Source organism: Diadema antillarum, unplaced genomic scaffold (genome assembly GCF_040938485.1).
Source record: "Diadema antillarum isolate AM-2024a unplaced genomic scaffold, OU_Dant_1.0 scf00000024, whole genome shotgun sequence".
Lineage (NCBI taxonomy): Eukaryota > Metazoa > Echinodermata > Echinoidea > Diadematoida > Diadematidae > Diadema > Diadema antillarum.
In genome coordinates, this window is record NW_027270913.1 from 1,275,403 (window position 1) to 1,292,346 (window position 16,944).

The 16,944-nt window shown below is 37.3% G+C and overlaps 1 protein-coding gene across 3 annotated transcripts; it reads left to right on the forward strand.

Moving 5' to 3' along the window:
* LOC139732914 (microsomal glutathione S-transferase 1-like) lies at positions 1 to 6,579 on the forward strand. Of its 3 annotated transcripts, XM_071643761.1 has the most exons (4): positions 1 to 154; positions 274 to 409; positions 1,323 to 1,414; positions 6,307 to 6,579. In XM_071643761.1, exons 2-4 carry the CDS (start codon positions 293 to 295, stop codon positions 6,554 to 6,556), a joined length of 459 nt encoding a protein of 152 aa, XP_071499862.1. In that variant the 5' UTR covers positions 1 to 154; positions 274 to 292; the 3' UTR covers positions 6,557 to 6,579. The 3 variants fall into 3 exon arrangements, with proteins under 3 accessions (XP_071499862.1, XP_071499855.1, XP_071499867.1); XM_071643754.1 differs by having other exon boundaries at positions 1 to 409; XM_071643766.1 differs by lacking the exons at positions 1 to 154; positions 274 to 409; positions 1,323 to 1,414 and adding exons at positions 4,293 to 4,510; positions 5,120 to 5,208.
* Positions 6,580 to 16,944: the final 10,365 nt, after the last annotated feature.

Here is a 16,944-nt window from a genome sequence, read left to right on the forward strand (position 1 = left end):
TTTCAGACAAGACATGCATGATTCCCACCCAGGCCATTCATGTAATGCACGAAGGAATAGTTTAGCCGTATTTTATCTCGTCTCTGGAAGGACTCCATGTCAGTTTCACGTCTGCACTCACATTGTTGGATTCATCATGTTTACTGTTTAACAGGTGAATAACGAAACTCCCGTTTCCTAAAACTTTGTAGTCTGTGTCCTTGGGCAAATTCATCGACAACTTTTTTTTTCTTAGCTTATTCTTTCTTCTCTTTTTTTTTTCGAGAGAGACAGCGAGAGAGAAACTTCAGAAATGTCTGACTATCTTATGAAAAAGGAACTTTCGTACTTCGCGACCTATGGAACCGTCATACTACTGAAGATGGCTTTATTGTCCCCCGTGACAGGGCTGACGAGAGTGAAGAGGAAGGTAACGTAGCATGCTGTCTAGATCGTCACTATCAGCATTAATCTTCTTCTGCTGCTGCTTCTCTTTCTTTCTCCTCTCCTCCTCCTTTCCGTTTCCTTCATCCTTCAGCTGTCCTTTTCTTTCCTTCTTCAACAGTCTGAGCCTGCACTTTGTGTTAGTATATTGCTAAACTATAGGGACTGACATTAAGAAGGAGTGATATTATTAGGGAATACATGTATTGCCTTTGGTTCAACTGGTATCACTGATCGAGTCTCGAACCACTAGGGACCGATGTTTATAGAAGGACTTACAAAGTGTATCTTAGATATGGCACACGTTTTGTTTCAGCTGTTTGCAATTGTTGTGTGCACGGTGTGTGTACAGCCTGTATCTGTTATACAGAAGCTCATGGTCATGATGGTGTGATGTGATGGATGTATGTAAAGGTATTTTGAGGGAAAAAATGACTGAAATTATAAGGCAATTCACAATCTATAACCAAGGAGGTAAGGGAGCTCGCCTAGTACCTCCTTGCTATAATCCCAAATGCTTGATGGACCTAACGGCACACAAGCCTCATTTTAAAGATACCAGCCCCATGTATAACTGATCATGTACGAAAAGTGGACAGAATCAACGCTGTTTATGATGCTGTTAATGAGTAAACAGAATGATACAATATGAAGCGAAAAACGAAGTATGATATGATGTGAGAAAATCAAACTTGATCAAACGACCTGAAATAATTTAATGGTAAGAAATGAAAAGAAATCATATTAAATGAGGAGAAGTGAAAAGAGTAAAATCAGGAAGCCCAGCTTATGAACCTTTCATCCAGCCTCAGTTGCGACAGCAACTTGTTGTAAAAAAGAGTAATTCAGTCACGTCATATTCACATAATTTTCTGGTCTCTGCATGTATTACATTCCAGGCTTTTGCTAATGAAGAGGATATGGCAGTTCGGAAAGACTACAAAGAGAAGAAACTCACATTCAACGATCCGGTTATTGAGAGAATGAGGAGGTAAGCTAAAATAAAAAAACTCCTCAGTTCTGTCAAGGATATGTTCTTCCTTACAGATTTTACAGTGTCCATGGTCTTTTCCTTTAACTACTTGCCCATAAACTTCTTGCATTCTGAGGAACACGAAGATTATAAAAACGCGACTGATCTTATGACTCCATCTGAGAATGACCTGTTTTCTTTTTTTTTACTACTTTTTGAATGAGTATATAAGCGAAAAAGACGTAAATGCCTGTTTTGCTCTACTGCAGTCAATCTCTATCATCTAGAGAGGAAAGAAAATGCCAAAAATTCAGCAACTAGTGACAGATTTAGAATAAGGGACGTTCCACTAATTCCTTATTATTTTACAGAAAGTAAAATGGTCACTGTAAGTTTAAATCTTGTGTAACGATTATGTCATGCATTATAAATTTATCGGTGAGGCCTGTTCGTCCCTGTTGGATCAAGACTGGGACACGATGGCGTTTGTTGTCGGAAATGTGTGACATGTTGTTGCGCCACCATATTTTCTTACCTTTCGTAATAATACAATTTTGATATTTTTCTCTTTCTCAGTGAATAGGAAGCCTGATATAAAGTCATAGATGAATCAACCCTCTACGCCATTCCCCAACCATCGAGGGCGCTCTGTTTCTTAGCAGGATTCGGTGTTAATGTATCCATGGGCGTGCAGTTACTGATGAACAACATTAACCTTTAAGATTTCCACACACACACACACACACACACACACACACACACACACACACACACACACACAAAGAAAATGCAGAATGCAATGCAAGCAATCATGTCATGTTTAAGGAAATTGACAGAGATCTTTGAGAATGAGAATTTTAACTCACTTAATTTAGTAATTGTGACTATGTTAAATCATCATTGCATTGAGTGCAGCTCGATCGAAAGAAAGAAAAATTGACATGAAAGCGATCTCAATCATTTCTTCGAAATGTATTCAATGTCATTGTACAACTGTTTTAACCTGTCAAAGGTCGATGACATTTATCCATTCATAAAGATATTATGACACGAGCACCATAGTAGAATCAGAAAGTGAAATTAAATACTGTGTTTCTTCATGATTAATCACTTGTCAGTAGCAGTCTTGGTGGCAAGATTCGTTGATGAAGAAACCATCAAAATTAATATAAGGGAGTTCACGGTTGTGATTTGCGCATGTGCAGAACAAAGGTCAAATGAGAATGTCTGTGTATTTGCCACTGACTTTAAAACGTAAAGAAGTCTCGAGCAACTATGAGAATCTGAATTATGTCAGTACAATGAATGTGTTTCAGACTAAATTAGAACGTACAGGTGTAAGTCATTCATCAACACTGTTCAGCAAAATCTCTCCATGCACTTTCTCAACATTGATTTAATACAAGATGACATGCTTCAAAAAGGAATTCTTGATCACAACACATGTCATGTCCATGTTATTTCAAAGTCTGTGGTGTAGGGGTCAAATGAGACATGCCCTAACCATGAACTCCCTTATTGATGATAACCTCGTGATCTTTTCTTGAACCCAATGTTTTATGCATTTTTTTTTGTAAAGAATGGTTGTTTCAATGTTTGTTGTTTGTTTGTTTGTTCGTTTTATTTCTTTTTGCTCCATATTCCATGTTTTAACAAATAAACCATAAATATAAAAAAAATCCTGAATGAGTAATCAAAAATTGTTGAATAAAAAAAATTTATAATAAAGACATGTGAACTATGATGAATCTACGGTGGAAGCATTGCTTGCAGGACGTAGATTATTTTCTCAGAACTGATTTATTAGGTGAATTCTCACTTGAAATTTACAGCTGAAAAGAATGACAAATCATGAAAATGGAAAATACAAACAGTAAAGGGTATGAGAAAAAGAGAGGGAGAGAGAGAGAGAGAGAGAGAACAAAATAATGTCCGCTAGAGGAAACAGGGATTACTGAAATCAGAGTTTGCTGAGAGTCGCGTGATCACCAGGTTGAGACGCGAATCAGATACTTGCATGCAGGGAATGCAAAGTATGCACATAGAAAACCCAGCAATATAGAAGAAAGATATGAATTATGAAAAATGATTTTGAGTGTATGCTTAAGTGCAGAATCTCCACTGTCACAATACCACTGTAGGCTATCTCTGCGTTGGAAGAAATCAAAATGGCGATTCTGCATCATATTCAATTTGGCTTTAAAAGAAAAAAAAGTACATCTCAGACATAGATACAAAATGATTGTGAACGTTTAACAAATATCGGACCTGACACCACCCCAAGAAACACACACACGCACACACACACACCCGAGCACACAAACAGTGCATACACAGAAGTACACACACACACACACACACACACACATGCATACACACACGCACACACACACACACACACACATCTTAAATTGTCCCATTCTGATATTTTTTTTTTTGCTCACGTGCCTAGTCTTGTGATGTGTTTAAAAACCACTCATACTATGAACATTGAGACGAATTATGAGATCTCGAAACATTCATTTTAACTGACAATCGCTGCTAGATTCATGCTTTATGATGTTTTCACCTCCTCAGTTGCAGTGCTATAACCCTGCACTTCACCTATGTACACAGGATAGACCCTGGGCTGAGCAAATAATATTCTCAATTCGAGCCTTTCCTCTTGAGGAGGGTTCACAGACAGGATAGTGTATAGTTGTAAATTATCCACCACAATAATAAATGTCAATATAATTCAAGCTACAAGAATAGGGTCCTATCTGTGTGGACTTTGTCTTCAATGATAGGTAGCAGTCGCGTGCTCTATCGAAGAAGCACCATTTATGTATAAATAAAAAGATGAGTAGTTTGGATTTGGCCACCCACCTTACATTTCCACCGTTGCCGTCTTAGCTTATCCATACAGGAGTGTGGTTGTAATCATACACAGATTGTCGATTGACAATTGCTAAAGTTTCATTTTACTTCCACTGACGACCTAATAGGAGAGGAAAAATGTCCGACGGTCTTGGGAGTGAAGGATTTTCCTATTTTGTGACTTACGTCACGATCGTACTACTGAAGATGGTCTTCATGTCGCCTGTCACTGGATTCTTCAGAGTTACACGAAAGGTACGACGTGGGCTTATTTCGTATAGGATATCTATAGTCTAGTCAGCGTACACACCCACACTCGCATGAATTATGTACTTATACCTCCGCTGCAATATACAGTTTTAAAAAAATGCCCCAAATGGAAGAAGAAAGATAATATAAAATGTTTTTACTATGATTTCAAAATTATTCCATGTTCATTGTCTTACATTATGCTTTGAACGTGATTGGACATTTCATACTTCTTTGTCTATTGTATTCCATCCTCACTTAAACTATAATTCTTGAGTATTTTGATGAGGTCATAATCATTTATGCTAAAACCCTTCTCCCCCTGTCTCATTTATTGATGATTTATTGGCCACATAAACAATAATTATGTTATCATCTTCATTTTGACTTTCTAGTGGGCCTAATCTCTGCAATACCTTTGGAAACTGGTTAACTTCAAGTGTTTACCTAAAACCTTTCCGTAAGCCTATAAAGCCTTACTTAAAACCTTACCGTAAATCTTACCAAACGGAAGCACTACTGAAATCACTGTGTAAAACACTCTACTGCACCTGCACCTGCACGCGTGAAACGCTTTTCATCTGAGCAATAATTTTCTTCGTCTGTCTCATGCAGGTCTATGCCAACCAAGAAGATACGGTGGGACAAGGTGTCAAAGACAACAAGACCATTATGAACGATCCTGTAGTGGAGAGAGTTCGGAGGTAGACAATAATCAGTATAGTGACCCTGCATGGATGGCGCCTTCCATATTAAAACAAAAAAAAATTCCTTTGACAGTGCTGTTGGCTGTTGATAGTCTTTGTTTTTCAATGTGTGCATTGTATTTCTTACTGCTTTCTGAGAGAAAAACAAAAGATATACAAGACAATAATTTAAAGAATAATTCTTTTATGACTTCTGTGATAGAAAGTCAAACAGAAGGGATTGATGACGCTTTTTCTTTTCTTTTCGATAAGTATACACAAGATGCATGTTTTTTTCCATTTTTTTCTCTTCCTTGTCTTTCAAGGCTGTCGTGTCTTCAAGCTATAATTATGCTTATTTGACGACAGTTTTCTGCATTTACACTCCCAATACACTAAATGTGCCATTATTCAGTCAGATCATTTGATTTTCTTTATCCCGAGTGGTTCCCAATCGACGTGTTCTCTTACTCTTTTCTTTAATCTGTACACGTATATTTCAGTTTTATATTAGGATGCACACATTGTGGTTCCTTTGTCTTGTAAACAAAAAGAAATGACTGTATTTCATTTTTGTAATATGTAGGAGCCTATTCGATGCAGAAAATTCCTAATAAATTCATTTGAATTCGACTATGAGTATCGTGACGAATGAAACAATAAAAAAGTGCATGAATTTACAACAAGTAGTACATGTATATAATTACAGCATTTCTATATTCAGTATAAGCAGCCGATTTATTGTGGTCCATCTGGTCCAGTACAAAATCGCTATTTTGAAATGGTGTCCAAAAGAAATCAAGCGATATTATGATACAGTAGTAAAGGTATCCATACTGTAAACCTCATCTAAACACACACACACACACACACACACACACACACACAAACACACACACACACAAACGCACACACACACACAAACAAACTAAACTTTCTCACTCGTGAACTCAGTGCTTCTTGAATCGCAAACTGCATCAGGTAGGGCCTTCTGGGATACAACAGCTTTTGGAGGCAATCTGTTGCTATCAAGAAATCTTCGCAACATACAAGACTGTCACATGTTTTATCAGGATGACTGTACACTTTCTTTTGTGGAATGCCTTTATCATACAGGTGTCATCTGAACGACCTTGAGAACATCGTGCCTTTCTTCGGGCTGGGACTCCTCTACGCACTCTTTTCAGGCGCCTCCATCAGCACCCTGTTGTGGCACTACAGGATCTTCACCGTTTCTCGTCTGCTACACACCGTCGTCTACCTCAACGCCATTCCCCAACCGTCGAGGGCGCTGTGCTTCGCTGCAGGATTAGCAGTCAATATTTCAATGGGTGTTCAGATATTGATGAACAATTTTAATCTATAATGTGTTACCACTTTAGAGTGAAACAGCAGATAAATCATGTTTGCATCATTTGACGACTGCAGTGACGGTTACATGTGATTATCGATGTTATTATAAACTGTCATTCCTTGGTATTATTTCTAGTCGTTGATTTTAGTGTCTTTACACGTAACTATTATAGTCTAGTGGGATTTGGGGAAAATATGACTGTTAGAGGCATTTTTTAGTAAAAGTTGGGAACCGGTCTATTTTGTATAATTCAAGTACGCTGAATCCAAAAATTCCGGTTCCCAAGCGGAATTTTGAGTCTAAGAGCATCTAATTTGCATAAACAAAATGGCTGCCAATTCATTGCTTTTAAAGGTGTTTCGACGATCTAATTTTCATAAAATCTCCTTAGACATGCAGAAATAGTAATAATTTCAGAAATTAAGGTGCAAAGACAATAGCTAGGTCATCAGTTGTTCATAACTTTCATATATATATATGCAAATTAAGATGTGAAATATGCAAATTAGCAGTTGCCGCTGATACAGCAATGCATTAAGGCATATACAGTGTACACTGTATGCACATGTAGTACCTACGTGTTCACTTCTGTTTTTAATCATTTTAACAAGTTATCGGGCAATCAAAAAGTACTTGGTGTAGGAAGAGTGGAATAAAAAATTAATCAATACAAAATGATTGAATTACACTTATGCAAATATCTATGCAAATTGGTATACAAGAGGATACATAACTGGCAGGATTCTGGATTCTGCGATGCATTGCCGCAATATATGATGATAGATATCATTGTATCAAGACCTGTTCACGATTCCTAGTGTAATAAAGAGATACAAGAACCAATTTTTAGTATTAAAATGAAACATGCATCTCATTTGCATAATGAATTATACAAATATTTTTCAATTTTCTCAACATCGCTATTTTCCCCTAAAACAAAGTTTTGCTATCAAAATGTACATTGGCGTACTGAAAAATATATATGCTATCGGTCAAATGAAGTGTACATAGTGTCATCTGAGTCCGAGAAAAGTACTGGCATCAACCAATTCAGAAAAAAAAGAATAACAATATTTGCAATAACGTATGCAAATTGGTAATACTACGACAGGCTTCGAGATTCTACAACACATTGCCGCGATATATGAATCTGAATCATTACAGTTATAATATCAAGTTGATGATTCTTTTGTGATAAAGAGATACAAAAAACAGCTATTAGACATACCCTAATAATCTAATTTCCATAATGAATTATATATATATATATATATATATTTTTTTTTTTTTTTTTTGTGGTGGTTGCGCGCGCCCGGTGGCTGCCCGCCAGCAGAGCTCTTAATTCTTCGCTTATTTCTCCTGTTGTAAGTTTTTCATTGAGTGTGTATTGTATTCTATCTTTGAATGTTTGTCTTCAAGCACTTGCTGGACAAATTGTAGTGATTTCTGTACTGTTTTTGCGCATTTACAGTGGATTGATTTTTCAGTACAGCTACAGTGTATACAGTGCAGACAACCACAGCCATTTTATACCTGTTATAGCATAGGCTTCACTGCACTTGATTCTGTGTGGTTCACTCTCACTGACACAATGTTACCATTGGCATTGCATTCTTTTGTATTTGTTGCCCTTCTTTTGTGTAATAGCACTCAGCTATCACAGACCTATTGTCGTATGTGTGCTACCCAGCCTGGTATGTCCCATGGCTCTGCTGTACAACCAAAGGGCAAGTACATTGGGAGCCCCATACTGTACTACTCCAATACTGTATCAACTTATCGTGTAAAGTTGCTTATGTGTGGGGACATTAACCCGAATCCAGGCCCTTCTGAAGATGTGTCTGATTCTATAACTTTTGGCACACGCAATTCTAGGGTTCGATATTCTAGTGAGCTTCTTCACTCATACAACTGTAGCAGTAAATCCCCAAAATGGCGTGAAGAAAACAAGGAAGTATGGAGGAGTATTCTGTCCCTGGGTATCGGTCGGAGGTCGAAGACACATCGAGGGAAAAGAGGAGGTTATGACAAATTTAGTGATCATCTTAGATTCTGTACAATCAATGCCCGATCCCTTTGTAATAAGTCAACAATTTTTCAAGATTTTGTTGTTGATAACAAGTTTGATGTAGTTGCAGTGACTGAGACTTGGCTGACTCCATTAGATGATGCAGCCATCACAGATCTCACTCCACCCGGTTTTGTATTTCTGCACCAGCCCCGAGCCTCCAGGCGTGGTGGAGGTGTTGGGTTCTTGTACAGGGACAATCTCTCTGTAGTTCTCAATCCATCAGATCACCATTTAAGTTTTGAATCTATGTCAGCCGTGGTCTCTAACAGCACTACTAGTCTTGAGATTGTAGTTATGTACAGACCACCAGGATATCGTTCTTTTTCATCTTTTATTGATGAGTTCTCGGATTTGTTAGATGAAAAGTTGTATAAGTTATCTTCTCTCGTAATCACAGGAGATCTTAATATACACTTAGATAAGCTCTCATCCCAGTACACGCAGAAGTTCAACGACCTCGTCGATGGCCATGGACTCCGCCAGTTGGTGACTACACCTACACATGATCATGGCCATATTCTCGACGTCATCTTGATACGGCAATCTGACAGACTGCTATTTTCCAACACACGAGTTATTCCCGGCATCTCCGACCATTCCGCCGTAACCTGCTTGTTTCGTTTTAACAAGCCAGAGAGGAATGATGCTACGTTCTCATCTCGCAACATAAAAGGCATCGACAGGACTGATTTCGCCAACGACGTGTCTGACAGTAACATTTCGTCCTTGTCAACAGCCGACGTTGATGATGCTGTGAACCGCTACAATTCAGAACTTAGCAGGTTACTGGACATTCACGCACCAGCCAAGACTCGGAAAGTGAAGTCTCATCAGTACAGTCCCTGGTATGACTCTGGTATCTCTGAAGCAAAGAAAGAGCGGCGGCGACTTGAGAGGAGATGGCGCAACAATGGAAAGCTGCAGACAGACAGAAAGTTGTTCTGTGATCAGAGAGACCGAGTAAACTACCTTGTGTCCAGAGCCAAACGCATCTATCACACCAGACTCATCGAAAACTGCGGAGATGATCATAAGAAGCTTTTCAACGTCGCCAATCGACTTTTGAACCGCAAACAGTCATCTCCATTGCCTAAACATGTCGATGGCTGTGCCATGGCTGAAACTTTTAGTCAGTTTTTTCATTCGAAAGTTGAAAAAATCCGAGATAATTTCAATTGTAATGTTGTACTATCTGAGTCTGAACCTGTTACCTCTTCCACACTGGAAACCTTCCAACATACAACTACTGATGAAATACTTCTCCTTCTTCGTAAATTGCCTCCTAAATCCTGTCCATTGGATCCGGTTCCAACCATTCTCTTAAAGGACTGCGCACCCACGTTTGCCCCGATTATTTCTCAAATTGTTAACCTCAGTATCGAGCAAGCTACCGTACCCTTATCTTTAAAGAAAGCTCTGATCCGTCCTTTGCTGAAAAAACCTTCATTGGATAAGGAATCATTGACAAGTTATCGTCCTGTATGCAATCTTTCATTTTTGTTCAAGATTTTAGAGAGAGTTGTGTTCTCGAGACTCTCAGACTATATGCTGGAACATGGTCTATTCGATCCTTTACAGTCGGCTTATCGCCCTCACCATAGTGTGGAGACCCTTTTGATAAATGTTTCTAGTTATATTTTAAGGGAAATGGATTCCGGATCCGTCACAGCAATGGTTTTGTTGGATCTGTCTTCGGCCTTCGACACTGTAGATCACAGAATTCTTGTCAATACACTTAGAAGTTTGGGTATCCAGGGACAAGCTCTCGAATGGTTTAAATCATACCTATCACACCATTCACAGTCTGTTCTTTTGAATGGTGTCACATCGTCTTCAAAGCCATTAGGCTGTGGTGTACCTCAAGGCTCTGTTGGCGGGCCCACCCTTTTTTCTATCTATTTGATCGGTCTGCGGAAAATATTTCAAAGGCATTCTGTTCGGTATCATCTATATGCAGACGACATACAAGTTTTTGTATCTTTTCCACCACATCAAATCCAAGCATCTCATGCACTGCGCTGTCTAGAAAATTGCATCATTGATATTGATGCTTGGATGAGGTCTAACTCATTGTTTCTAAACCACAGCAAGTGTGAATTTATCCTTTTTCGTTCTAAATCTCACTTGAATAAGTTGGATATTAATTGTATTTCGATTGTAGGTAATGATATTCCTCTGTCAAAGTCATGTCGCAATCTGGGTGTTATGCTTGACTCTCACATGGCTATGTCCGATCAAATCACCAACATTTCTAAATCAGTCCGTTATCAATTGCGCAATATTGGTTTTATTCGCAAGTATTTGACTCGCTCTGCCACGGAAAAACTTGTTCATGCACTTATTTCTTCACGCCTTGATTTCGGTAATGGTTTGTTTTTCAATCTACCAAACTCGCAAATTGCCCAATTACAAAAGCTACAAAATGCCGCTGCACGTATTGTTTCTTTGTCAAGTAAACGCAGTCATATCACACCTATCCTGAAGAGTCTTCATTGGTTGCCTGTACAGGAGCGTATTCGGTTTAAGATACTTCTTTTGGTTTATCATGTTATTGAGGGAACAGCTCCTGATTACAATGTTTGTTTGTTTCGTCAATACCAACCTTCACGAACTCTTCGATCCTCAACTTCAGGTCTCTTACATATTCCGTTTTCTAGGAAATCTTGGGGGGAACGAGCTTTCGCTCACGCTGGACCAACACTGTGGAATTCACTTCCTCGTGAGCTGAAAGACTCGAGCTCTATAACATCTTTCAGGAGTAATTTAAAATCCTGTTTAGCAGTGCATTTTGAAGACCAGTGTCTTTTGAAGACAGACTTTCATGTCTTTTTTTTCTGCTTCTTCATCCTTCCTTCTATTACTGTGATGTACTTGTATTTTCAATCTGTCTGCTTTGATGTACAATTGTAAAGCGCCTTGAGCATTTAATCAAAGTGGAGAACGGCGCTATAGAAATTGTATGTATTATTATTATTATTATTATTATTATAAATAGTTGGCCATTTCTATGGATATATTCCCTAAAACAAAGTCTTGCTATCAAAATGTACCTTGACGTACTAAAATACAGCTAAGTTATTGGGCAAACAAGTTGCACATTATGATGTCGTCAGAGTCCGAAGTAAATCAAGTACTGGAATCAATCATTAAAGGAGAACTGAATGACACTGAAAGGAAATATGTTTGCAAATTGATATTCAAGAGGCCGTGGACCAGGCAGGTTTCTAGATTCTACAACGCACTGCAGCAATATATGAAAATGTTTTTTTTATTTTATTTTAACAGTTATAACATCATGACCTGTTAATGATTTCAGGTGTGATTAATGCAAAAATTAACTGCAACTACTAAACAAACACACATCTATTATCTCATTTGCATAATAGATTATGCAAATATTCACCATTTTCTATGCATATTTACCACCAAAACAAGGCCTTGCCATCAAAGTTATCGGGCAATCACATCAATATACATTAGATTTAAAATCAAGTGGCAACTTTCATAAATCTCATCTGCAAACACAATTTATGTGGGTTTTTTATCTATCTCTTTACCCACTCTGCAGGCTCAAGCAAAAAAAAAAAAAAAGAATTGTAAGAAAAATCCTGGTATCTCGGACAGTGTCGGAAGCAGAAACGAAAGATGAACTTTGTAATTCTAGTCATCAACGCTTTTATATTTTGGCTGAAAAGAAACAGAGTTTGAGTCGAAAAGTTTATTTCTCAATCGAGTTAAATTGATCTACGTTCCTGCAAGGTTTGCACCATCACATTGTTGCTAACATGCACACTCTGCTGTACATCGTAGGCCTGATTTGTGACATTTGCATCGAAATGTTCTGCATTGCTTTCGCATGCACATGAAATCATCTCAATGCAACTTTGCAGGATTGGAGCTAGATATATCAGACGTACAAGCTGTAGACCAGATCAAAACGTCCCTACTCATTGTCGAATGGGGAAGAAAGATCAGGTCTGGCACAGTGAGCAGGATTTTCTTTTTTATTCTTCTTCTTCTTCTTCTTCTTTTTGATACAGGAGTATTGTCGTTGAGCTGCTTCCGCGAGCGTTCAGTATACTTCTGTCGGTAAAATGGCAGAACATATTTTGTATCAAACGAGCTTGTGTGATGCATCTTTTGAATAGAATATAAGTTTATTCTTATAAAAACGACTGATAACAACCATGTTCTTGGAACCCTTTAGTTTTCTTCTCGTACAAGCAACATCCTTGATGATTGTGAGTCATTGATCACTTGCTACTGTCAGTATCAATTTGGCAGAAATTGCACAACTCCAATATCTACGGAAGAAGGTCTCTTTAAGGTAGCTATCGGATCGATGTTATCTCTCAAGGGAACAAAAGTAACTTCATGTTCGCAAGGTGGTGGAAAACCCTGGCCTCCATGAAAAGATCCATTTCCTATATAATTCTTGGGCAGAAATTCAAGTGACAACATGGATATTCAAACCTATACTTGATAAAGCCTATAATGAGAGGCAAAATGGCGACCATTTACGTCTGATACGAAGTGGAATCTTCTGTATGTAACATGGTTTCTAATGAGTATTCATTATTCCTAGGTTCTTACAATCCACTGGCCCTTAAAGCTAGAGGCCTGTTTGCTAATAATGTCATTTCTATGATCTGAATCACACCAGGTGAGATATATCATAAGTCAGACAGACAAGGGAGCGTGGCGTCGTCCAGTTAAGAATAAATTGAAATGCATCGTACCTGCATGGTGGTTATCACTGGCGGCATGTTATCCACGCATATTGAAAACAAAAACAAAAAGGAACAGGAAGGTGTAAGCCCCTTATTTCGCAGATTGCACTGGCCGAGGCAATTTCAGAGTTCGAACTGTCTTGGAAGTTGACTAAGTTACATTCTTATACAGATGTAGAAGGATAAAATATAGGTAGATGTTTGCCACACTTTTTTTCCGTTTCTTCTCCCTCACTGCTATTCTAACATCGTTATTTGATTTTATCATCATTACGCGCGATCAGAGTGGCAAAAGATCGCAAAATTTAAGATCGCGAAGTCTTCATGATCTTTTGTTGTCCGGTCACAATGGCAAGAGATCGGGAAGTTTAGCGGGGACAGCATTATAAAATGAAATATACCTAGCTGTAGTGGGAAGTTTAGAGGAAAGTTTGCAGTCACACGCACTTGAAAAACTTCAAGATCTTATAAATTGTGATCTTAAACTTTCCGATAATTTGCCAATTTGGCCACGCCTTTTGAGATCTTGGAGATCGCGATTTTAAACTTCTTGATCTTTTGCCAGTGTGTGATCGCGCCTATTCTATAACTTTCCAATGGATCCTTCTCCAGTTTTATATATATATATATATATATAACGGACTTACAGCATAATTTTGGGGACTTTACAACACAAATTGTTACAACATGATTCATTGGGGCATTAGTAATGTTTGTTGTGACATTAAAGGTATTTGTCGTCAATTTGCAAGGAAAAAAACACGCTTCAAGAGAAAATAGAATAAAACCACCTATCCCATTTCAATCTATAGACGAATGTTTGCTATATATATAAAATCATATGTAATCATATATTTAAATCTGTATACTGTATATGAATATATATATATATATATATATATATATATATATATATATGATTACCATGCTCTGGTTAACTGGGAACAATACAATAATGGATGTTGCATATGAACAAAATGGCATTGATCGATGACATTCCTTTATCCCATAAAAAGTTGGGTCATGATCCGCGTAGAGAGAGTTTTCATCAATTCGTTTTGCGATTATCAATGTACTAAATTTTTTTTTCATGGAATTGACAATTACATGGCAATATTGCAGCTATTTTGTATGTATTATGCAAATTAGATGTTAAAGTGCATTTGCTTGAAAAAGACATTTTTTTCTCCTAGCGCAATCAATTTTGGTTAAGAATCGGGTTCCTAACTTGACCTTTTAAGAGGCTGAATGAACTGCATACACACAAACCTCATGAAGCCTAAATATAATTTGCATACCAATTAAAATATTTGCATTTATTTTGATACCACTGAGACGGGATTCTGGTTTTTATCTAACCCTCAAAACCTTAAAGTCTACATATCTAGTGTTTTTAACTTCCCTCTCAAGAAAAAAAAATATGAAAAATCTTCCAGTGTTAATATATGATTATTTGCATATTTCAGTACTCATTTGCATAATTATGAAAGATATATACTATTTACCACCTGAGAAACGTTTATCCCTCAAGTTGGTAATACCAGTGTAAGTACATAGATTTCAAATCACTTTCCCAGCTTGTTTACAAAACAAAAACAAAAAAAATCTAGAAAATGCATGTCTGAAACGGTAAGCACTATTTGGGCACCCGTCCCGCTTCATCATGAATATTCATCATCTACATGTATCCGTAATACCTTGGAAATGCAGGATTTTTACATTTCCCGGAAGCGTTTTTACATTTCCCGACAAAACCGAACATTTTTCCATCTCCCGGCGAGACGTTTTCACATTCCCCGTTGATGCAATTTTTCGAGATTTTTATATTTCCCGGCAATACGTTTTTACATTCTATGGCACGTATCCAGCGTTCTGCCATTTACTAGTACAGTATCTTACTGCCTGATGAATATTCATGATGAAGCGGGACGGGTGCCCAAATAGTGCTTACCGCCTGAAACTCACAATTTCTGTGGCTTGGCAGCCATTTTGTTTATGCAAATTAGATGGTCAAGATCCATGAATTTTGCTTGGGAACCGGAGTTTTCCTAACCCTCAAAACCTTAAAGTCTACATAATTAGTGTTTAACTTGCCTCTCAAGAAAAAGATTTTAACGATTACTCTTCCAGTGTTAATATATATTTGTCTGCATATTTCAGTACTAATTTGCATAATTATGAATAAAATATACTATTTACCACCTGAGAAACGTTTATCCCTTAAATTGGTAATTCTGTTCTCTGTACAAACATGTCAAATCACTTTTTTCCAGCTCGTTTGCAAGAAAAATTATAGAAAATGCGTGTCTGAAAGTGATAATGTCTGTGGCTTGGCAGCCATTTTGTTTATGCAAATTAGATGGTCAAGATCGGTGAATTTCGCACAAATTTCGCCTTAAAGTCTGCATGCTTCGTATTTAATTTGCCTCTCAAAAAAAATGTCAAAAATACTCTTCCAGTGTTAATGTATATATATATATATATATATATATATATATATATATATATGTATTTATCTGCATATTTCAGTCCTAATTTGCATAATTATGAATAAAATATACTATTTACCACCCGACAAACGTTTATCCCTTCAATTGGTAATTCTATTCTCTGAACAAACATTTCAAATCACTTTTTTCCAGCTCGTTTGCAAAGAATTTCTTGAAAATGCGTGTCTGAAACTGATCATTTCTGTGGCTTGGCAGCCATTTTGTTTATGCAAATTAGATGGTCAAGATCGGTGAATTTCGCTTGGGAACCGGATTTTTCGGGTTCAGCATACTCAAATTAGGTAAAAGAGACTGGTTCCCAACTTTTACTCAAAAATGCCTCTAACACCATTTTAGAGAGCCCTTTTTCAGAAATCCCACCAGACTATTAGGGTGTGTATGATAGCGTGATGTTTGTTTTCATATCGCATATCAAATGCTTTCGCTAACAAAACAAAACAAAACAAAATAAAACAAAACAAAGCAAAACAAAACAAAACTACCACAATAAAATTGCTGTGGTAGTTTCTTTTTATCGTTTTACATTGGTTTCAAATAGAAACCAATGAGTTTGGTTACTTGTTTATCTTGTTTATTTCGTTTATTTCATTTGAGATGTTTATACGCGAATGCGGAGTTCTTCTGAAATACAGGTATTGATCATAGATTTACTGTTTCCTCTTTTTTTTCTGTTTGCCCTGTTTATCATCATTATGATAAGATTCTCTGCCAAAGGCGCAAAGTTAGGAACCGAACTTGAAATGTTGCCCTTCTCCACCATTAACAAACCATTTTTACAGTTACCATCTGAGCATGTACAGGTAAATGTTATTGTAAACCTTCTCTTCAGACTGAAGTTTAAGCTGATTTCGTAACTGGATAGGTCTTCATGAAAACTATGATATTATAAAATATCCATGTATGACCAAGGTGCATATCTTCATTGAAATATACAGGTCAATATTTTGCATTCTTTTCAATCAAATTGATAATATAATGAAAAACTTTCATACAGCACTTACATGCAGATTACTATCCTCTGTTGAGATGTTTTCATTTGTTCCTCTAAAAAGATTGTGCCATGTTTTGTACAGCCTGTGATTCCAGAGG